Source organism: Bos javanicus, chromosome 20, assembly GCF_032452875.1.
Source record: "Bos javanicus breed banteng chromosome 20, ARS-OSU_banteng_1.0, whole genome shotgun sequence".
Taxonomy (NCBI): domain Eukaryota; kingdom Metazoa; phylum Chordata; class Mammalia; order Artiodactyla; family Bovidae; genus Bos; species Bos javanicus.
Window position 1 is genome coordinate 13449953 of NC_083887.1, and position 25195 is coordinate 13475147.

General features: G+C 35.5%; 1 protein-coding gene across 8 annotated transcripts in view; it reads right to left on the minus strand.

Annotated features, from left to right (window-relative positions):
• The window catches only part of ERBIN (erbb2 interacting protein), a 127952-nt gene that overhangs the window by 12476 nt on the left and 90281 nt on the right, over positions 1-25195 (minus strand). For 4 of the 8 annotated variants that reach the window (XM_061393397.1, XM_061393395.1, XM_061393394.1 and 1 more), the window contains exons 15-22: positions 22261-22360; positions 18505-18626; positions 16712-16885; positions 15467-15652; positions 11851-11965; positions 9054-9237; positions 5819-7364; positions 1761-1904 (exon numbers count right to left, since the gene is read on the minus strand). In XM_061393397.1, the coding sequence (XP_061249381.1) occupies positions 1761-1904; positions 5819-7364; positions 9054-9237; positions 11851-11965; positions 15467-15652; positions 16712-16885; positions 18505-18626; positions 22261-22360 (2571 nt within the window). The remainder of the gene's footprint in view (positions 1-1760; positions 1905-5818; positions 7365-9053; positions 9238-11850; positions 11966-15466; positions 15653-16711; positions 16886-18504; positions 18627-22260; positions 22361-25195) is intronic. The other 4 variants (XM_061393400.1, XM_061393399.1, XM_061393398.1 and 1 more) reach the window with 1 other exon arrangement.

A 25195-nucleotide genomic window follows, 5' to 3' on the forward strand; every position in this document is an offset into this window, starting at 1 on the left:
CTCAATATATCAGCATTTTGAAAAATAATGTGAAATCTACTTCACTATTATATGCCACAGGATACATACGAATCTAAGTGTTTGTAATTTAGTCTTAGGAACCATATCTGTGACAAAGCTATCATGTGCAGTCTGTTACTAGTTCAAATTATGGCTTAGTGGGTTTTTGTTTGTTTTTTGTTGTTTTGTTTTTCTTTTGGCTGTGCTGTACAGCATGTGGATCTTAGTTCCCTGGAGTCTTAACCACAGGACCACCAGGGAAGTCCTGGCTTAGTATTTTTAGATGTAGTTTGATCTGATTTTGCGTATTTATACAGTGAATACTTTATTTGCCTTTTCTATTTTTGAGATGTGTTTTCAGAAATGTGTAATCATCAACTTAACTCACAGCTTGAAGTTTAAACTCAAGTGTGAATGTACAACTATATCTTTAAATGAACAAGTACATTATGGATAAAAAGTTAAAGTGCAACAGACTCAAAGACTCTGAATTTAATAATAACAAGCAAAAGATATTACTGATCAAGAATTTGTAAAAAACAATTGCTCTAGATGACTATAAAGATTATCCCTGAGTTAATAACCCCATGGCTTCAGCTGCAAAGAGCACCAGAAATGCAGGGCTTACTAGCCATCATCTCCTCTCTCCCTGTTTCAAGCTGCTAAGTTACAAAATGATTGCTGCCACTAACATGTAACACAGAAACCAAGTGTCAGCAGGTGACAGAGGACAGCAAGCTGAGTGAGGTGCAGGCAGAGCAAAGTGAACCCAGGATACTGCCCCTATCCGAGAAAACAACAGACTAAAGCCAGGAGTGTATGAAAAAGTAGTAGGGGACTGGGGGTGGTGAGAATGGGGACGCTCAAGTAAAAAGCAAAGGACCCAGAAGCAGGGTCAGTATGGAAATAAAACTGTGTGGGAGAGAGTAAGCATTACAAAGGGAGAAAGGTCTTTTCAGGATGGAAGAAGGGCAGAGGAAGTATTTACTCAGAGGTCATGCTACCACCTCAAGTTGTTATGGAAAGACATATAAAGTTTTATAACAGCCAGAGTTGTTCTGTTCTTTCTCCTTTTCTGTCCTTCTTATCTGCTACCCTTAACTTTCATTAAGAATAAACCTTCCTTCTTCCCACAATGATTAGGTGGGTGTTAATGGATTTGGGTTTTGCCTTTTCACTGGTACTTATTGCAATTTCTCCAGCCTCACATTTAATCATATTCTGCAAATTATGATTAAACTTAGTTCCAGGTATTTATTTGCCAACTCTCAGTCACTAAAGTGAAAATTATTCTTTCCTACAACCCCTCTAGGTATTATGCATGGCACAGCATTAAAACGCTGAGTTAGGGAAAGCAAGCTAATTTTAAGAGAGCGCTGCAAAGAAAAAGAATTTTTAAAAAACTTCTTCAACTCCTATTGCTCACCCCTTTTTACATAAATAAGAGCTGACTACACCTTTAGTTATGACCACAGAAACTTAAGAGGTAAAGCCTAAATCAGCTTTGCAGAGCTTTACAACTAAGCCATGGAAGAACTGGGAGGTAATCAAGGTATTTATTAACCCACAGTACAGATTTATTTTCTAGAACTGTTAAACATTATTGACCCAGGGATTTTTGCAGAAACTAATGCCAGTGGCAGGTGATTTGTTATGTAAGTGGATATTCAAACACTCTGGTCAACAACACTTGGGTAACATGAAATGTGGGCTTCTTTCTCATTTATGTACTGAAGTACTGATCTACTGCAGGTACTCACTCGAAAAGTGTGCCCACCAGAACCTCTTCCGTCTGCAACACTCAAGGCGAGACTGCCCTGGCTGCCATGCAGATCCCTAGAGCTGCCATAGTGAAAGTTGCTTACAGCAGTAAAATTGGAATTAAAGGACCTTGACAGCATGCTCTGAATAAAGAGGGGATAGATTTAACAGAGATTAGTGTAGCATGCAAAATTCACAAGACACGTTATACACATAGACATATATAAGTAACCCCCAGATCACGCAGGAATACCATGCAACACTGAATTTTCAGAGACATTGAAAGAAATTGGAACTATTTACCATATATTTACATGAAAACATATATGTATACACACATAAATTATATGTAAACCCAACCATTTACATGTTTAAACACCAAAAAAGAAAGTGCAAACATACAGCTGCTCTTAGGCTATTATGTTTTACTCCTAACCTATCTTATTAGAAGTTCATCAGAAAATAGGAATTGATGTCACATCCAGATGTATTTGTATGTATATGGTTACACACAGAACACAAACTAATTTCTTTGTAAAGACAAACTTTACCAACACTCAGTTATTTCTAAGTCAAAATGGTTTTATAGAAAGAATGCTTCATTCTATAGAAATTGTCTTAAGTAAATACATAATAAAGCACAAAATGTATTTGCAAAAAAATACTTGGCTCTTGTAATTTCTAATAAAAATTACCTTCCACACTTAAAAAAATGTCTTAAAGCAAAGTTTAACACACACACAGACTTTTAGGGTATAATATTTAAAAGGCTCCTCCTACTGCTCTGCAATTATCAGGAAAAAAATTCCAATAAATCTAGAAAATGTACATGCAAAACTCTTTTCCCATTCAAATAGATATTAAAGGTGATTGTATTTTTTGAAGTCAGTAGTGGCTCTGCTGTTTAACCTTCAAGAAGCCTTCAAGTTTCACTGACAGACGCCTTCCATGACTGAGTTTATATAAATGCCTAATCGCCAATCCCAGAGTTGCCTGAACAATGTACTTCAATAAAAGCACTGCCTGATTCTCCCTGTTCTTGCTTGGTTATTCCCAGAGTTCACTACTGTACTTTCACATGTGGATGCTTTTAGTCATGTCCCTAAACACTGAAGGTCTGATTGTCAAACCAAGAGAAACCTCATTTTGAACATGGCTTCTTAGTAAGAAATACACAAATGCTTGTTATGGCCATAATAAAGGAAGAAAGGAAGAATTTACTTTCTCCAGATTATGAAGTTGATCTCTTATACAAAGAAGCAATATGACATTTCAGAATGAAAAGAATCTATAAAACTACACGAACAAATTTAGGTGTTTTGTGAATTCTAAAGTAAAGACCAAGGGAAAAGCTGAATAGGCCAGGCTCGTACTTTCTCAAAGCATTTCACAAAGAATAAGGATTTGGCAGAGGCAAGTCATAGGTTCCCCAAACATCTGATTAAAAAATAAAAATAAATTATACACATAATCGCACACAGAAACATGAAAAAAACACACGTTCGTGCATTACAACTCAGTTTTACATGTTAACTTGAGTGGTCCGATTAACTCTCTTTAATAATATGTTAATCTTGGAACAAAGTCTTTGCTGTCATCTTTGAACATATATGAGGTTTTTGTAAATATTTCACTGAGTAAGAAGGCTAAAAGTTCGGAATAGGTCTGACTTTGAATTTAGGCCTGTAGAGAGAGACGCCCACATAAAACTGCACCCTATCAAAACAGATCAACACATTGTGCAACGTTCAATTAAGTGCTGAACGTATGTCCTGGACGTTGTTTGCTACATGTTAATAGTTGTATAACAGCAAGTAAAAATGGAAATTATCATGTTGTTAATCATATGGAGTGCTTCTTATCAGTTTTTAATATAATAAGGAATACTGACAAATATTGACATTAGGAATAATTTTACAAATTTTTATTCCTTTGCACTATCTGTTGCTAAGTTTAACTCAGTCAGTCTTGAGGTTTCTGAGGTAAGATCTATTTTCTATGTTTGTGTTCCAGGTACAGTTTTGGGGGAAGTTGGGAAGGAGGGGTTACTACTTAAAAAAGCCAAGTGAGCTTCAATAACTAATTGCTTTCTGTTTTACTATTAAACTCCCAGCTGGGCAGAGCAGCACCTTTTCCTCTTGAGGTAGGGCAGGCATTGTGAAATCCCCTGAGAAAAATTTTCAAATGCCCACCGTGCCATTAGAATTATGTTTAAGGAAGAGAGGGGGAGATGCAGAGGAACAAATAGAGATCTCCCATCACCATCCACCATTTTCAGCCAATGCTTTCAAGTCTGGGGTCTAAATTATGTTGCCCTGTGTCCTCTAAAGCTTTTTCCTAATTTCAATGAGTTAATTCTCATCTCTAAATTACCAGTGGGCAAACTGGGAAACAACTGCCATGTATTCTCCAAGCAATCATACAGTAAATTCTAAACATAAAAAGCAGAAAAGTACAAGAACAATGAGATGGCTAATCCTTGCTTCCTAATTACTAAAGTCCAGACAAATCTCTGACAGGAAAATAGTGGAGAATAGCCATCTGAGATGTCAACTAACAACAACATTAAGATAACCAAACTCATCTAGTCCTCCAAATCTGCTATTCCTCATCAATATCTAGTTAATGGCATTCCCCAAAAATCAATTCCCCAAAAAACAATTATTGAAGGTACCAACCTCAAGTTTAATCCATTTTCCTCAATGAATGATTACAGGAATATTCCCATCAGAGAAAACCCTTATAAAGTCTATCCCAGAACTGCCTCTTGAATTTATTTTGTCTCAATTCCACTGATACATTTCTCATTCTACTTATTCTCAGGACTGTAAGACAGTCTCATAACTCAATCAACTTAACTATAACTATAGCTTCTTCCTCCGCAAATCCAGTTACACACCATCACCAGAAGTTTATTTATAAAACAGCTATGTTACTCCTTTACTTAAGAAACTTCCAAATTCCTCAGATAAAGTACACAAATTCAAGAGCCTCAACAGAATGTACAGAATTACAGCTGAAACAAAATGGATATATGACAATGAAGCTGCCTAATGCTATAGATGCTCAGCTATTTAAAGCTACAGAATTTAAAAGAGCTAATTATTAGAAACAAAGGTTCAATGTGAATTGATATAAGGTATTAATCCTAATTTTAGGCATTGATTTCCAAACATTTTGACTTCAAGAATTTATTGAGGTTCTATACACTAGCTCCTATTAAAATATCTTATATCAATAAACAAAGCTGAAATAATTCTTGGGTAAAATCCGCTGAGAGATATGAAGCTGAATCTTGCAGAATGAATATGCCATATATATTTGGGCCACAGAACTGTCCTAATATATCAGTTTTAAGGTTAATTTTTTTTTAAAACATTTCTCTCTTTTCAAAAGAGTAATATCTACATATAAAGTTACAAAAGCTCATCTACATGAGCTTAAGTTACTTAACAACAATCTCCTAACTATATTAGAGCCACAGACACCTGAGTTCAAACAGGCCAGAAATGCAATATAGGAGAGTCAATAGTAAATGCCATGCCAGAAGCCATCTGAGTCAGTGACAGTGTTAGTTATACAACATGAACTGGGAAAAAAAATCTTAGGGGAAAGATATACATTTATAATACATTTCTTGTTATTCTGTTAACTATATAGTGAATTGCTGTTTTTATACACATATTTACATAATTAATTATTAATAGATGAGCAGGAAGTCAGGAAATACTGAACAGAGGTAAACATGTATATACATGTATTATTTGTAGTATGTGCGGCGCAATCTAAGATACACAAAAGAATGTAAGCCCATTAGAAAACATTAAGGAGTAACAGGAAAGAAGTTCCTATCACTATCGCAACTATTTTGAGCCTGGGTCTCAACTTGGACCTCTAATCTCACTACCAAGGAAAAACTTCTAGAATATAATAAGTATGTATTCAATAATTCAGAGTATCTTATTTCATCTTGCTTAAAAAACAAAGTACGCCAAAAATTTTAAAGGAAAATTAGTAAATTCATGAAGAGGCAAATGAAAAATTCATGTTTAATTACCTTTTCTAATTTTTTGGCCTCAATGTGTCGTAGTACTTGTTCTCGCCAATCATGAGGAACTTTACTTTTTCCCGGAGGATCTAGTAACGAATGCTCAGAACCAACCCTTGTATTTGGTCTTTTTGAAGGACTAGTCCGTGAGTAACTGAAGTCACTAACTGACATAGTTCTCTCTGGTATCTCACTAACAGAGGGTCGAGCACTCTGAGGCCTTGAGGCATGTGGACCATCAACGCTGTAGGTTCGTGCAGAAAGAGGTCTCTGTGATCCTGACATCATTGGAGGAGTTCGTCCCACTGAATGTAACTCTCTGTATGACAAATAATCTCCTTCAGGAACTTGGGTCCGCCTCGTGGAACCTGGCTCACCAAGATTTACAGAGGCTGCTGAGGACACACTGCTCTGTCGCTGAATTGTAGTTCGAGTTGCTCCAGGAATGAGTCGGTCATTTGGTGAGATGGCCCACATGTCCCCATGTCTTCCTGGACCAAGTCTCTGGTGTAAATGATACCCAGTATTAGCTCGAACATTGTTATGATTAGAGAAATTCAGATTGGCAGAATGTTTAGCGTAACTGTGACTTTCTGTACTCTCTGATCTAGGAAAGCGCTGTGAGGGAAAACTGACAGGATCTACTTGGGGATTTTGTTTGGAGTGCCACAAAGTGTCCTTGACTGCAGCACTGCCACTGTACTGAATATTATACTGCGGAGGACCATACATCTGAGGCACAGACTGGGGGCCACTTGTTGTGGGACCTCTTATGTGTGGTTCTTCAGGATTGTGATTTGAATCAAACTTGAAAATTGCCTTTGCACCCGATATTAAATCAGAAGATGAAGAAGAACCAGTAAATACTTGCAATGGTTGATCATATAAAAGCGTAGCTGACTTGCTCCTGACTATATTTTTTCCATCAATAGTAGATGTTACTTTAGCTGTGGCACTTGGCTGCTGAGGTCCATTATCACTCAGAATGTCATAGATTTTTAGCCCTCCAGTTTCCATATTAGTTATGCTATGAGATTTCACAACAGGTCCAATTGGCCCACTTTTCTGAGGGGAGAGGTCTTCAGTGCTTTTGGAATGACCCACATCAACAGAAGAATCAGTGTCATGTGGCTCGGTCCTCCTAGGAGACTGGGGAGTTTCCTCAGAATGTCCATTTACCTTATTTATGCATTCAACATTAGGAAACTTGTTTCCATTTTCCAAGTGCTCAGCTTCTCCTTTAGCATTATTGCTTAAAAAGCCCATTCCAAGCGCTGTATCTTGTGTCTTTGATCTTTCCACTATCTCTGGTTGAAATGTATCATTAGTTACAAGTTTATTTAGATTCATATTGATATGGTCTAATTTGTGAGATTCATCAGATGTGGCTGTTGAGTCAACACCTTTTTCAATAAGAACTAACCTCTCTTCAATATTCAAATCATACTCAGGTAAGTTAAAATCTTTTTTATCAGGAACTTTGATTTTTTCCTCTGTTGAATGATTTAAAATATCTCCATTTTGTAAAAGACTGTTAAAATTTTCATCTTCTTGCCTAAAAGAAAGATAATTTTATCACAAACATCATAAAGCCCAGTTTTTAGTCATGGGGAATATTAACAACAAGCTACTGTGTAAATACACAGAGATAAGAGTGTTGATGGGAGTCACAGATAAAAGACATTTTAGTATCAAGCATGTAATTTTAAAATACTATTGTAACAGTCAAATAATAAGAGATTTATATTAAATAGAGACAAGTAAAACATACTAATCAAAGTGCAGATAAGATTAATTATTGCCACTACCATAATCACTGTAACACAATACAGTTTAATAGAGCTAAACAATGAAGAAAAATGTGCATATTTTATAATGAAATAATTCCCTTCTACTGCTGCACCTTTGCATGAATGTTCTAAAATACGAAATGCTTGAAAGATAGGTACATACATGGAGATAAGGGCAATAGGTTGAATAGCTGAGTAAGAGCACAGAATATTTTTATGAATAATTCAAAACCTCACAGTATTGATCAATTATATTAAGTATTATTATATCCAAATATATATAAGGAAATTATACAAAGAACTAAACAATCACTCAAAGATCTACAAAGTATGAAGATCAAAAAAGAAACTAAATATAATTATTTTCTTAAGTGACTACATTGTGTTTAGCAAATATTTATAAAACATGACATTCCAAAATTATAGAAGATATTTTATTTCTATTTGATAATAATAAAACATATTTGTATTCTTTTGTGTAAATATGTAAGTTACATTTCAACAAATATTTTTTAATACTGACCTTCTGATTAGATAACAGAAAATATTATTAGAAATACAACCAAAGAAGGTATGGCTATATCCCTTTCTTAGCCTTTATTTCATTACAAAACACATGATTTAGAAAATACTTAACTACTTGCCAACTATATCAAATTTTACTTTTCAACAAATTAACCATTATTTTAACATCCAAGAGGTTATAAAAGTAATATTTTACCACACTAGATTTTAGCCTCAAATTCAGAGGAAGGGTGTAAGTGATTAATCTTAAATATAACTACATAAGAGTTAAAACTCAATGTGAGACATAAAATTCATCTTCCTTTTAAAGTAATGCAAATCAATATATAGAAAAATCTGACTTAAATATACCCAGAATTTAAGTACTCTATAACTCTAAAATTCAGTTAATAATATCCATACAATAAGGTTTGGATTCAGCAGTAATCCAAATCCTTCTATCAAGCATAACCCTTTAACTTGAATTATTCTAAACAGGCTATATTAAAAAACATTATAAAACTGTTCAACCTTTTAATGAAGAGAATTAGAATATATTTTAAGTCTTTTCATTTAAAAGACTAAGATGAAAATGTATGTGCTGTGCTCTGCTTAGTCACTCAGTCTTGTCCAACTCTTTGCAACCTCATGGACTGTAGCCCGCCAGGCTCCTCCATTCATGGACAATCCCCAGGCAACAATACTGAAGTGGGTTGCCATGCCCTCTACCAGCCGATCTTCCCAATCCAGGGAAATGTATAAAAGCTAAGCAATTAGTAAATAAACTGGGGAAGAAATTATATACTGTCTGAACCACTTCTGTAATTTGTAAAGTCTTTTATGTTTTAATAATATATATTTAATAATATAATATAAATAGTATATATTTATTTGCCTTGCCATCTCTATGTATTATACAAATAAATTATCTCGTTAAGATGGTCACAAACCTGATTTTGGAATTAATACCAATATGTGTTTGTTTCACTGGAGAGCAGAGTGAGGTATCTTGACTGCTATCAGTATTAAGAGAAACTGAATCAGACATCCGAGATGGAGAAGAACAGTTGCTGTTATTCTGATTGCTATTGTGTGTGACTTCATCTGATAAAGAATCTGTATCCTTTGTATCATCTGTAAGAAAAAAAATAAAGCTACTGATAAAGCCACATAGAATTTCCAGTAATGAAAAATGGCATTTATATTGTCTTGGCTCAATATATAAGATAAGGAATTATATGGATAGAAGATAACCAGAGGCTCACCTCAGAAAATTCAGTCCTAATACATACAAAGATTCAAGAATTTAAAAACAGTGATACCTTCAGTTAGTTTTTAGTGATACCTATAGTTTCTTTTTTAAATATGAACAACGATAGAGTTACCCAGAAGCTGATTTAAACTACTGACACAAATGTTATTACATAATGTTTTTAAGGCCATTTTAGGCCGTTTTAGTGAATATTGTTTTCCATGAATTTAGTTTTAAAAAGTTGTAACAGTAAGAAATATATACTATAGTTCATAATCTCAATAAACTTATTATCTGGGGTATAAATGATTTCATACATGTATGGAATTGTTTTTACCTATTCTGATAATAAAAATGAGCAGCATAGTTAACCAAAAAAGAAACACCACACAAATCCAGAAATTTTCCCAAGGTCAGCTTTCCCCTTTCTAATATCATTTCAAAGAACTATATATGAATAGTGAATTCTCAATATGTGAGATGGTTTTGCAACAACTATATAAACAAACAGATAATATTCATATTCCACTTTAGGCAGGTAGTAATAAAAAGTACCATTTTTTTAAAGTAGTGATAAAAAGATAGTAACTTAGTATATTTACAACCCTATAGGCCTGGTAGCACATGGGTCTCTATAACTTCTGCTTTAAGGTGTTTGGGTCTGAGAATCTGAATTTTTAATATACTGTTAAACTACATGGCACTTAAGTTCTCTCCTATTTACATTCTCCTACTTCTTTCTCCTCTTGATGAAAGTGAAAGAGGAGAGTGAAAAAGCTGGCGTAAAGCTCAACATTCAGAAAACGAAGATCACGGTACCTGGTCCCATCACTTCATGGGAAATAAATGGGGAAACACTGGAAACAGTATCAGACTTTATTTTGGGGGGGCTCCAAAATCACTACAGATGGTGACTGCAACCATGAAATTAAAAGACGCTTACTCCTTGGAAGGAAAGTTATGACTAACCTAGATAGCATATTGAAAAGCAGAGACATTACTTTGCCAACAAGGTCCGTCTAGTCAAGGCTATGGTTTTTCCTGTGGTCATGTATGGATGTGAGAGTTGGACTGTGAAGAAAGCTGAGCGCCAAAGAATTGATGGTTTTGAAGTGTGGTGTTGGAGAAGACTCTTGAGTCCCTTGGACTGCAAGGAGATCCAACCAGTCCATCCTAAAGGAGACCAGTCCTGGGTGTTTGTTGGAAGGACTGATGCTGAGGCTGAAACTCCAATACTTTGGCCACCTCATGCGAACAGCTGACTAATATTGGAAAAGACCCTGATGCTGGGAAAGATTGAGGGCAGGAGGAGAAGGGGATGACAGAGGATGAGATGGCTGGATGGCATCACCGACTCGATGGACGTGAGTCTGGGTGAACTCTGGGAGCTGGTGATGGACAGGGAGGCCTGGAGTGCTGCGATTCATGGGGTCGCAAAGAGTCGGACACGACTGAGCGACTAAACTGAACTGAACTGACTTCCTTCTCATGGGATAACTGTGACAATTAGATAATAATATGTAAACTATTTAGCATAGTAACAATTAGTAACAAATATCACTACCATTATTATGAAACCCCAAGCTATCCTTTAAAGGGCCACCTTGCCAGTAAGTTTCATCAATGATATAAAGGTACAGACTGGATAAATCTTTGGTGGAGATAATGTAGACATTTTCAGACATTTGGTGGAGAAGAGTGAGGGAAGGATAAAAGGAAGGGATAGCTACTCTCCGAGTTGTCTTTCATTTCTGAGAGTCTGAGATTCTATGTTCGATAGAGGTGAGGGGGTATATTAAAAAAAAAAAGTTCCTTAACAGATAAAATAACAACAAGCATCTGTTATACATAAGGTACTTTGCTAGATCTGAGTACACTAACCCAATATATTTGAAATTCTCAAAATCTTTCATTAGCTTAATTGTATGTCTAGTTAGATGTATGCGTGCTAAATCACTTCAGTCATGTCTGACTCTTTGCAGCCCAATGGACTTGTAGCCCGCCAGACTCCTCTGTCCATGGGATTCCCCAGACAAAAATACTGGAGTGGGTTGCTGTGTCCTCCTCTAGAGGATCTTCTCGACCCAGGGATCAAATCCACATCTCTTATGTCTCCTGCCTTGCCAGGTGGGTTCTTAACCACTAGCACCATCTGGGAAGCCCAGTTAGATGTATACACATGGAAAAAATTAAGGAGCTCAAAGATCATACAGCAAACAAGTGGTAGAGATGGAATCATAATCCAGGCTTATCTGCCTAAAAAATCCATGTCATGTAAGTAAACTTGCATGAATGAAGGAAGAGATCCACCAAGATTTTTCTTTAAAAACGAGAGATAAGGAATAGACCCTTTACAAAGACATGTTTTAAAAATTGCTTCTGAAAAGTATTTTAAATAACATAGTAAAATTTAGTGAAAATTTATTTGAAAAAAAAATTTATAAATTTTATTCAGTCCATTTCTGTTCCTAGCGAGCTATCTTTTGACATCTAACCTTTTTTGTTACTACTAAGTGCTACCACTTTGGGCTGGTTAATAGAGGTTTCAATTAATGGTGGTCGCATCTCTGCCATTTTCATCTCTTCATCAGAAGAAAGTTCTTCAGATTCCTAATTTGGAGAAAAAAGAGAAAAATATTAACAAAAATAAATTTTGGTTTCTTTAAATGAATAAATATTAAGTTATATGAACTTCAAAGAGAAAATACTTGACACAGGCATAAAAGCTTTTTACGGTAACTGAATAAAACTAGTATGTGACTTAAATTTTTCAAGACATGGCAATAAAACTATGGAAATTATTAACACTACACCAAAGTGTCTAAGGTATAATTTTCTGTGTGGTCCTTAATTCAACTGTATTAATGATTAGTATGTACCTGGTACTATTATCAAGTGCCAGAGAAACAAAAATGAGTAAAACACAATCCCTGCTGGTGAAAAACTAGTGAAAATGCTAGTTTTAGCATTTGTTTTAGTGCTAGTTTTAGCATTTGTTAGAGCAGTTTAGTGAAAATGCTCTAACAAAAAGTGTATTCCTAGTTCTTAAATTTATTCCTTCAAGGACCACCAGGTTCCAAGGAATCAGAAGGACTGAGATGCTCTTCCACCAAGATAAATTAATGGCAATTTCTGTCCAATTTGAAGACAGAATCTTTTATTACACTCCATGATTTTTTTCTCTGATATTTGGCAATTGTCCCATGCAATTTACCACTGAGTGCTGTTAGCACATACAAAGAGACTCTGCGGTCAACAAGTATTAATAGCAAGATTTTAACATTGTATATAATAGACATAAAATCAGATCTTCTGCAGTTTATTTTTAGCTAATATAATGAAAATAAATAAAAGGTCTTAAAACAGTATTCTATTAAAAATACTAAGATTTCTAAGTGGTTTAAGTGTCATAATAAAATATGAACTGAAATCAGAAAACTATTTCAATAAAAAGGCCAGATAATAAATATTTTATACTTTGCAAGCCACACATTCTGTTTCAACCAACCAATTCTGCTGCTCTGGCATAAAAGTAGCCACAGACAATATGTAAGCAAATTACCATGGCCGTGTGCCAGTGAAACTAAATGTCATCTAATTTTTCATATTTCACAAAATATGCTTTTTCTTTTGACCTTTATTCAATGTTCAATAATGTAAAGCTGTTCTTAGCTTGCAAGCCATATGAAAATAGGCAGTGGGCCAGCTTGGGGCAACAGGCCATAGTCTGCCAACCCTGTTCCAGACTCTACTACAATGGATTTAGACTGCTAAGTAGTTAAGGGTGAGAAATGTAAATTGGGTTTAGTCTTCAAGGGTAAGTTAAGAGGTAAATAGCATTCTGAGTAGAGGGAAACATGGAAATAAGAAAATGTATGGCAAGTCAGCTCCATGAAGCTGAAATTTAGGAAAAGGGGCAGGAGAAACAGAAAAGGCAGACTGGATTGCATAGTAAAAGGTTATGCTCTGAGTATGAACTCAATTAAGTACATGCTTAAAGTACATTACTGAAAGTACAATTACTGAAAGTACATTACTGAAAGTTGCCAAGCTAGAAACTCACAAGGCAGATTATCTTTTAAAATAATAACTCTGATATTAAAGGTTTATAGAAAGAGAGACTGGCAGAAAGAAAACTGGGTATAGCAATAGTCTTGAACAAAAAAGACTACACCTGTCCTGCAATGGCAGTAATAGCTAGTACAGAAAAAAAAAAGAACTGGGCAGAAATTTTATTACCATTAACAGAACTTGACTGGTACAATGAATACAAACAATGAGATAACAGGACGAGGAGGTTTGTCTCAGCCTTTTGATATCTGCAGCATCTAAACTGCTGACCAGACCTTCTTCTCCATGAGACTATATTATACCTGGGCTTCTGCGAACTCTAGTCTCCTAAACCTCCCACCACCTTTCTGTTTCCTTTGCTCATGTCAATTAATTTTCCTGCAGTTTGCTCATATTCTTTCCTTTCTCTTTCCCCCATAGCTACTGCATTTTTTCCCCAATGATTATGTTTATTTTAATTAAAACTTTTTATTTATTTTGACCATGCCCCACACCATGTGGGGTCTTAGTTCTGCAACCAATGAGCAAACCTGTGTCCCTTGAATTGGAAGCATGGAGTCTTAACCACTAGGCCACCAGGGAAGTTACAATGATTATGTTTAATGTAGATAATTCCGCTAAAAAATGTTCAGTGGCTCCCCAAAGACTATAGTATAGAACATTAAGTCCAGATTTCTCAGCATAGCTATCAGGAAACAATCTACTCTACTAATTTTATTTCATTAACTATATCCCCTGATACATTTGGTCAGATGGTCTGACCAATGCTCTTTCCTACATTTTCTAAAGGCGGTTCTTTTGCTCTCATATTCTTTTCACATTTCATTCAATTCTCCTATTTCTGTTAACTGAAATACTTCAAAATACAAGTTAAACGTTTCCTTCACCTCAAAGCATCTGTGGTTCTTTATAGCCAGAAAATACCTCTTTCTAAATTTCTATAAAACTTAATACCTCCAGCAGTTTATGAGGCGAATGTAGAATGGTGCAATCACTTTTGGAAAACTGGCAGTTTCTCAAACAGTTAAACATAGAGTTACCATACAATCTAGCAAATCAACTCTAGAAGAAAGAGGATGTATTTTCTTTGGGTATAAACTATACCCAAGAGAAAAGAAAATATATATCCACACAAAAACTTTTATACAAATATTCAAAGGAACCTCACTCATCATTAGAGACAAAATGTGGAAATAACTCAAATGTTCATAATGGACAATGACAATGAAATATACAGACATTAAAAAAAAATGGATGAAGTACTGACCTGTGCTACAATATGAATAATCTTGATGATATTGTGTTAAATGAAACAAAGACTACAAACTGTATGATTACATTTATATGAAATGCCAAGAACAGACAAATCTAGAGGCGAAGACTACTAGTTGCTCAGGACTGGGGAGGAGGATATAGACATTGTAGGGAGACAACTAAGAAGTACGGGCTTTCTTTTAGGGTAATCAAAATGTTCCAAAAGTGTTTGTGGTGAGGATTGCACAACTTTCAGTACACTAAAAGCCACTGAACTGCACCCTTTATTTAAATGAGTGAGTTGTATAGTATATGAGTTATACCTCAATAAAGCTGCTTTAAAAAAAAAAAAAAAAAAGCTTTTATTGATCCAAGGGAAAAATCTCTTTTAAAAGTCTCAGATATTCAAGGAAAAAAAAAAAAACTTTACAATCAATGATAAATGCCTAAATAAGTCAAATAACTGACTTATTATTTGGTAAACCAACAGCAACTTTTTCATTTTTAAGTTACTGAGATTAAAGCAATTGCTATTATAAATTTTACAGAATTAGAACTGCCACAATCTAATTTAAATAGTAAAAATTTTTATAACCTCTGTACTCCAATGTTGAAGCTTAAGTGATAAATGAGTGGTAAACAAATACGATGAAATTTCTCAATGGCAAAACTGTATTAGTATATTTTCTGCTATTGGTATCAGGTTTCCCCTACCTTTAGTTAGCAACAATGAAATGTTAAATTCTTATCATTTAACATTACTCCAGAATAATCATAAAGCCATACCTCAAAAACATCATCATGATTAACAATATGCTTCAAGTTCTCAGAGGCTTTCACATTTGCAGTCACTGGCAGATTTCCAGAACTGACCTCAGCTTCAGGTTCATTGGTCTTCTGTATAGAGTTTCCTACTATATACTTTTCTTTTTCATCAGCTTTGCTTCTTACTGGAGTGATACTTTCAGAAGTCTAAGCAAAAGAAAAGATAAAAGAACTCACATTCTTTACACCTATTACTATATTAAAGTTCAGATGAAAATTTAAAAGTATATTCCTATTATGGGTAAACTGAAGAAGTTTTAAACACGGAAATCTGTAGCACTGAGAGAGAAAACGCTCACTGTGGGAACAGGCAGTCACAAAGGTCCATGAGCCACATTAAACTTGACAATTTAGCTAAGGTTCCATTTCATCCTAGAAGGTGCAAAGCTGCTATTTATGAGTGAGTCACTTGGCATGTGCAAACTCAGGAAGGTTCGATTTTTTCCTGCTCTTTGTGGAACGAATAGAAACTTCAGTGACAGGATAAAACTTCTGTTTCTGTGATACAGATGCAGAGGGGAAAGTTCATTAAAGGAACACACAATTTAGGGATCTGTGTAGGTTTCGGAAACATCCTAGGGAAACGTCAATGATCTGTCACAGTAATTACATTTAAAATGAAAACTGGGTAGAATGGATCAAATATTACCAGGGGAAAAAGCATTCCTATAACCATGAACTTTCTGACATTCATTATCTTATTCTTTGTTCAGGCAATGTTAGTTCAAAAGCTATGCTGACACTCTCCTGCCCATCTGGACAGTCTGTAACCACAACTGAAGTGGTAATAATAGCATTTCAGTTTGCTCACTATGATAGCTTTTAGTTCAGGTATGTGAAAACTCTGGTCACCTGATGTGAAGAGCCAACTCACTGGAAAAGACCCTGATGCTGGGAAAGATTGAGGGTAGGAGGAGATAGGGGCAGCAGAGGATGAGATGGTTAGATGGCATCACTGACTCAATGGACATGAGTCTGAGCAAACTCTGGGAGATAGTGAAGGACACGGAAGCCTGGCATGCTGCCATCCATGGGGATGCAAAGAGTTGGATATGACTGAACAACAACAACAATCTGAGAATACTCCCCAAGTCTGGGAGTGTATTTTGGTGTATACAAAAAGGATCATTGTATCAATTATCATTTAAAAATTTTAAAGAACTGAAAATAGACTTTAGTCAATGTTTTTAAATTGAGCTTTCTAACCTTCACACCCACATCATTATTTACAACTTGCTGATCTTCATGTGGTTTCAAATCTTTTCCAGAGTCTTCATTAGTCTCTTCATCTTTTAATCTATGTACAATGGTTTGAACAGTTTTGACCATATTCTTAAGCTCATCCGGATATGGTGTTGGATATCTCTTCAAATTTCCCTCCTACAGAAATAAAATAAGAGATAAATTAAATTATCTCACAATTCAAAATACAGGTATTTCTTTAAAAAAACGTTTATTGGAGTATAGTTGATTTACAATGTTGTGTTATTTTCTGCTGTAGAGCTAACTGAATCAGCTACGCCTATACACAGATGGACTCTTTTTCAGGTTTCCCATATACGCCATTACAGAGTATTGAGTAGAGGTCCCTCTCTATACAGAAGGTTCCTATTAGTTATCTACAGATAAATATTTCTAACACCAATCTCAAAATTTAATCTATAGTCCATCTTAATTATACTACATACCTAGCTCATAACGTAACTGTGAAGACAGATGATAGGCCTTTGAAAGCATTTTAGATCAATAAATGTATGGTTTTATTGATAGTAAAAAAAAAAAAAAAACTTCACAGTTACAGATTTCAATGTTTTAAAAGCTTTTTTTAGTAGACTTAAATATATTCCATTTGGAGATATATGGTATGGATATTGCCAACACTGCACTTGGCTTTGAAACAGATACATGTTTTCCAGCTAGATAATTATGCAAACAGACATAAAATTCCTACATTATGATGACTTATGTGCCAGAAACCAAACAACTCTAAGATCAGCCTAATCATCATTTTCTAGAATTCAGCCAGCTTTATTATACAAGGGAAAAATAATCACATCCATAACTAACTTGGAAATGTGTATTTGCTACTTCTATTACTACAACACAGTCTCATAAAGAAACAAAATGTTCCCCTCAAAGAGTTGTTCATCCCTTTAATATATAAATAAATAATTAAAGAAAGGAAAGGGGGAAACAATAATCTGTTTTGCTCTTTTATTTATGTACACTATGAAATTTGTTTTTTATTCACACAATTTTATATTATTCTCAAATACTTTCACATCATAAATGTAGTGGATCAATAAAATTTCAAGCGCCTTGAGGGTAAGGAATGAAACAAATACTTCTTTGTATCTCTGAAAATAGCACAGATGAGCTATATGCTGCTGCTGAGTCACTTCAGTCGTGTCCGACTCTGTGCGACCCCATAGACGGCAGCCCACCAGGATGCCCGGTCCCTGGGATTCTCCAGGCAAGAACACTGGAGTGGGTTGCCATTTCCTTCTCCAATGCATGAAAGTGAAAAGTGAAAGTGAAGTCGCTCAGTCCTGTCCGACCCTCAGCGACCCCATGGACTGCAGCCCTCCAGGCTCCTCCATCCATGGGATTTTCCAGGCAAGAGTACTGGAGTGGGGTGCCATTGCCTTCTCTGAAAATAGCACAGATGAGCTATATAGTACCTAATAAATGCAGGCTTCCCAGGTGGTGCTAGTGGTAAAGAGCCCGCCTGCCAATGCAGGATACAGTAGGAGACACAGGGTTGAAAGGATCCCTGGAGGAGGGGTCCCCTGGAGGTGGGGTCCCCTGGAGGAGGGATCCCCTGGCAACCCACTCCAGGATTCTTGCTGGGAGGATCCCATGGACAGAGGAGCCTGGTAGGCTTATGGTCCACAGGGTCGCAAAGAGTCAGACAGGACTGAAACGATTTAGCATACATGCAACTTATTTAAAATTTAAGAGATCTGTTTAAAATTTGAAGGAAAAAAGAACAGACTCACTCTGGGAGGTGCCTCCCTTTCATCTTTGTCTTCATCACATTCAAACGCCACTTGAGCTCGCTGTTTTCTCTGTTCCTCCCACAATGAAGGATTAAAACTTTCATTATCTGATATAAACATAACTAGAGAAAAACAGAAACAAACAAAACCCCACTATATTTTACTATAATTATGAAAAACTGTTACTTGCTCATAATTTTATGAGATGTTCATTATAATAAATCAAGACTGTCGATGTCAGCAGCTATAAATGCTACACTAACAACTAGGCTGTATTTCTAACATTTCTTCACAACAGCAGTCACACATCTTTTCTTTCTTAAAGCTGATTTGTTTTGTTTTTTTATGAGAAAGATTTCTGAAGAGAATACAATATAATTAGCACACTATAGATACGTAATTGTGTGTAGTTCCCTACAAAAAATAACATGGTAATACACAAATCATTTCATTCAAGTTTTGGCATTCAGAAATCTTAATTCCAATATTGTTTATTATGTACTAGAGGAAGGGAGTTAACACAGAAAAATGGAAATATTTTGGTAAAAAATGACTACCCTGATGGCCCCTACTTGCATTAAACATTATACATAGTTTGACTATGTAAACAAAGTGATTGCAAGATATTCTTTATATCAAAACTAAGGAAAATTTAAAATTTAACAAACTCAACACTTACATATCCTGCCTGCTATCTGATACAATATTAAAGACTTAACAGCTGTCAAAGTTTTTTGTTTCCTCTTAGGCAACGAAAACAAAAGGTAAGGCTTAAAAAATCGATCCATTTGACCAACAGATTAATATATATCATTATACATTAATCCATTGCACAAATCCATTTAATTGCACAAAGTCATTATGGATTAATATATATCACCTTAAAGAAGTTTGTGCAATTAAAAAAAAAAATCACAACTTATTTTCTGCCCATTAAAAGAAAACAAAAGAGATTAAAAGCACCTTTTTAGTTAATAGAAAAACAGATAATCCAAATACAGTCAGTTTGATTATTTCCACAAAACCGGCATAATTATTTATTTTTAATCCTTCTTTTGGGCTTCCTACCCTTCTTTAAGCTCATATCCACAGGAAGAATACCATGAAACCAAATACTAACAACAGGAATAAAACTTTATTTACCTTTTTATTTGTTTTAATTACTCAGTTCAAAATTTTTTACTTGCTTTGTGTTGTTGCTTAATATTAAATGAATTACAGTGTTTGTTTGTGCAACGAGGTTCAAATTCCTGGGAAGCCTTCCTGACATACTTTCTGTGGTATACTCGGAAAAGCAAGCAGAGCCAAGCAGTTTCCAACAAAGTCTACTTCCAGGATTGAGAGAGAGGATTTCCCCTCCCATCTTAGGGTTGTTCTGCTACCAGAAGCATTCTTGAAGAGAATCTAATAAAACACTACAGATGTGTGACTTTGTGCAATTCCCTACAAAAAGTAACATGGTAATTATATAAATATTTCATTCAAGGTTTGGCACTCAGAACTTGTCTTCCTAATTCCAATACTGTTCGTTATGTACTAGAGGTGAGGATGAGGGTTAAGACTCCCAATCCTCAGCCCAGCCCAAAGATCTCTAAGAGTTTTAGATTATATCAAAGCAATTTTACATCAGAATTTTTTCAGAACCCCAAGGAAAGTAACTTTTACCATTCCTCTCACTACTGTCAACTTCTGTTCACCTATACTTTCTACCCTTTAGTATAAATCTCACATCTTTTGAGATTCAGGGCATCAGGCAGTAACATTACTTTTTCTGCATTTTAGAGGCCACTAGATCTGATCACACTGGCATATTCATTCGGGATTCTAGCATTTGCATAGCATGTTTCTCTCTACCTATATGTCATAAGTGAAAGTCACTCGGTTGTGTCTGATTCTTTGCAATCCCATGGACTATACACAGTCCATGGAATTCTCTAGGCCAGAATACTGGAGTGGGTAGCCTGTCCCTTCTCCAGGGGATCTTCCCAACCCAGGGATTGAACCCAGGTTTCCCACACTGCAGGCAGATTCTTTACCAAATAAGGCACCAGGGAAGCCCAAGAATACTGGAGTGGGTAGCCTATCCCTTCTCCAGCAATTTTCCTGACCCAGGAATCGATCCCGGGTCTCCTGCATTGCAGGCGGATTCTTTACCAACTGAGCTATCAGGAAAGCCCTATCTACCTAAGACCTGCCAAAATCCTGAATGATGACAAATGTGTGATGACCCCAATAACACAATACAATACAATTTCATAATTTCTTGATGTCCTCAATTTCAGTGTCCATCTGCATCTCACCCATGTGATTCAAAATCATGGTACTCCTCAAGACCTTAGCTTGTGTAATACCTGACCACTCCATTTGTCCTTCTAAATCATTCACTTATTATTGCTGGTAAGTGTTGAGTTCCTTAACCTCATTTCCTTTCCTTCCTGTAAAAGAATTCTTTTACTCCCTTCTCTATTCACCTTAGATTTCATGACATATTATTTGTACCACTCTCATCTTTTTTCCCCCTTTCCTTAAGTCATACCTACCCAGTAAATCCTGTAACATGGTATTTCAATCACCTACCTTCTGAGCCTTGGAATTCAACCAGAGAAAAATGATATAACCTTGTGGTTTAGAACCACTACAAATTTATGGTATTCCTTACTCTTTGTTCCATCTTCAACACTGCTCAGGAATTCATTCCAAGTCAGCCTGCTCTCCCACACAAAATCACCACCACTTACCTCAAATGCCCTTCCCCCAACCTTTTCAGGCAATTTTCTCTTTGACTTCACTGAGAAAGTAAATATAATAAAAACCCTCAGACTGATGCTGCTCCCCAATATCCTGTTAGTTATAAATTCATTGTTATATGGATCCATTCTTTCCGATTTTCCTGTTTAAGACTGATTCCTCTAACCAGGCTCAAGATACCACACCTTCTCTTTCAAATTTACCCATCATTATCCCCCTGTCACATCATGAGCTTCTTGAAATTAAGTATTTAAGATCTTAAATACTTAGATCTGGGACTTCTCTGGCGATCCAGTTGTTACAAGACTCTGTGCTTGCAATGCACAGGACATGGGTTCAATACCTGGTTGGGGAACAAACACCCCACATGCCTCAAGAAGCAGCCAGGGGTGGGGCAAAGATCTTAAATACTTAGATCTAACACAATTCCTGGCACATGCGTGGTAATAAAAATAGAATGAATTAAATGTGAAGTGTCTACTCTCAAAGTATGAAAAATTCCACCTTAAGCACATTATGTTTTCTGACTTATTTATTTCTCAGACACTGTGATAAAGGAAAATGCTTCTCTTTCAGTTAAAAAGAAATTCAGCTGCCTGACCATTCAAAATGTAGTTTCTGATTCAGTACTCTGAGTATACTAGTTATAGTGCTCTCATTATACCCATAGTGAAATACTTTACACATGAACTCTAAGGGAACTCAGAATATTATGAACTTATCTCATACTTTTCTGTTGAAGTCTCCCCACACTAAAATGCATCTAACAAAATCAAAGGAATCATTTAAGGAAACATGGTATAGATATACCTCTAAATTCAACTATATATAACTCTGAGATGCTGCCTTATTTTCCCATTTTCAGAGAACTTCATTAACCAATTCTCTAAATTTTCTTCAAACTAGTAAAAGTCTTTGAGACTTAAAATTCAATTCACATCTTTGCTATACTTTATCAGTTATTAGTTTTTTTTTTTTTTTAAAGAAAAGAGATTCTTAAATTCCTACCATCCTCAGTTCTTGGCTGCTGAGGGAACATGTAGTTAGTAAGCACCATTTTCTGGGTCTCTGAATCAGTCTCTTTTTGAAGAGGTATCAGGGGTTTGGACTAGGAAAAGAAAATAAATATTTAATTTTCAATAATCCTATAACAAATACATATTGAGCAATACTTCTGAATAAGTACTCATCATTTTTTCTAGGTTACAAAAAATTTTAATATACATAATAAAACTTTAAACATTGATTTGAAACCTTTTACAAAACTAAAAAATAAAATTTAGCTTTTAATACAAAGCAAACTCATACTGTATTGCAATTATCACTATCAATAGTTTTAAAAGTTCTCATATATTAAGTACATTACATATATCCACAGTCCAATAATTACTTATCACAGTGATTTTAATAACACCAAAAACTAAGCCTCTTCATTTTATGTTATTTTGCCCCTACTAGCATTCCCCTTGGAGAAGATGCTTTTGCAGAAACGAGTTAAGAGGTTTAGTCTAGTTATTTGCAGGTTTATTTTAGCTGAAAACAGAGTACAAACAGTAGGCTGTAACCTTTTCTTTTCTCTCTTATCCCTGTGTCTCCTTTCTCCATTGATTCAACACCAAGTTACTCACGGGCAGAGCTGGAAACTCCAATTATTTCAGATCTCATTTTTCCTTACGACTTTTCCCCTAACTAGTTATTAAGTGTTCTCAATTTACTTCTTAAAATAACTAATATTTTTGCCAGCCTATTGACCTAACATTCTACCAATCTAAGCCTTGGCTAACTCCAGACAAGCAGGAACAATCCAATTCTCCCCTCAACCTGCCACTCCACCAATTAAGTCTTTGGACTTACTCCTGTGAAAACTGTGCCACTAGCTAATGTCATCCTATAATCTTACTTCCATTCAGTTATTTCCTCTGTGCCCCTATCCTTGTTTCACAGTAAAGATACTGCCCTGTGTCTCAAACATCATCAGTGAGAACTTTCTTGGCCTTCTCAGATAATAGCAATGGTAGACGTACTCCCTTCCCAAAGACAGCACTGCCCTATAGCCTTTTCAGATACAAGTTGCTGCTTCTCCCACACTGCATAAATCCTAGTTCAGTAGGTGGAGATAGTTTACAAATGCTACAAGATCATTACTTCTCTTTCAAGTATAAACACCCCTTCTTTTGAGAAAGATTAAGCCCTGCTTCACTCAAGCTCCTTTCCTAATATATGTCTCTCAATGACCTTCTAGTAGTATCCAACTTCTTCTGACTCTTTTATGCCAAATCCTTCAATAGTAATGTGTAATTCTATAGATATAAAAATGACACAGCCATACTGTTAGCCCAATGATTTCTCAGTAGATGAGAAGTGGGTTGGAAGAAGCAAAGAAATCTACTTAGGTGGAAATATCAAAATTATCTGGGAGGGAATTCCCTGGTGGCCATGTAGTTAGGATGTTGGGCTTTCACTGCTATGGTTCAATCCCAGGTTGGAGAACTGAGATCATGCAAGCTGTGTGGCATGGCCAAAAAAAAAGAAAAGAACACAACTAAATTTAATTACACAGGTAGTTACATAAAAGACAAAGTTAAAAAAAATTATCTGGGATGGGAATTCTCCAGCAGTCCAGTGGTCAGGGTTCTGGGTTTGATCCTTGGTTGGGGAATATCACATGTTATGTGATGTGACTAAATAAATAAATAAATTTTTAAAGGTAAAATTTATGTTAAAAAATTATCTGAGAGGCTTCTAAAAAACTAATCACACTCCTAAAAAAGTTCAAAATTAACTGTGGCAACGGTTGTACAATTCTATGAATATATTAAAACCTCAGAATTATGCACTTTAGGTGAGCTGTACAGTACGTGATTTTTATTTCAATAAATGCACTATAAGAAAACGAATCATCTTTTATTGAGAGCAGACAGAAAGAGATTGAGAACTATTTATTCCCTAAATACTTAACTCTCCATTCCCTAAATACTTAACTCCAATGATCTATTTCCAATTATCCAGTTATCCAGTTATATCCTTCTACTCCTTTGTCATAATTTCTCTAATATAGCCTGTTAAATGTTCCTGCTCTGAAATCTAAAATTACTTGTTCAACAAGTATTTTCTAAGTGCCTCCTATATGCAAAGCACTATGACAGGCACTAGGTATAGAGTGGTGAGCAAACCGTCTTTACTGATTCTGTAGAGCTTACAGTATATGAGAGGAGGGACAGAGACAACAAAATAAACTACAATACAATGTAAGAGCTAGGTAGAGAGGGTACAGGGTGCTAAGAAAACACAAAGAAGGAGGTATTTGCTTACCAGTCTTGAGTGATGAGGAAAGCATTCCTGAAAGAAAGCTCTCCTCGATGAGGATGAATAGACGTTAACAGGTAAGAAGAAGAAGGAAGAATGCTCCAGGAGCACAGAACTCATTTGGGGAAATGAGAATAAAGATGTGAGGGGAGGAGATAAAACTAGACAATAACAAGACTCAAAGATCAGTTGAGTTATAGTGTGGTTCTGAATGAACTAGGGTGATAGAAGATTAGACGCTGTGGCAACACTGGAGGAAGAGACCTCTCAGGAAGCTATCTCAATGATCTTAAGGCAACACTATCCAACAGAAATATAATATGAGATAAAAAATGAGAACCATAGATAATTTACAGTTTTCTGGTAGCCACGTTTCTAAAAAGAGATTAAATTAATTTTGACAATGTATTTAATCTAAACTTATTCAAAATACTGTCATTTTAATGTGTAATCAATAATAAAAATTGTGATTGATTTTACACTCTGTTCATACTAAGTGTAGAAAATTTAATGTGTATTTTACACTGATAGCACATCTCAATTTGGACTAGTCACAATGACTATTGTTTTGGACAGTGCAGGTCTAACCGAAAGATGATGGTGGACTCTATTTAAGGGAAGGAGGAGCAGGGATAAA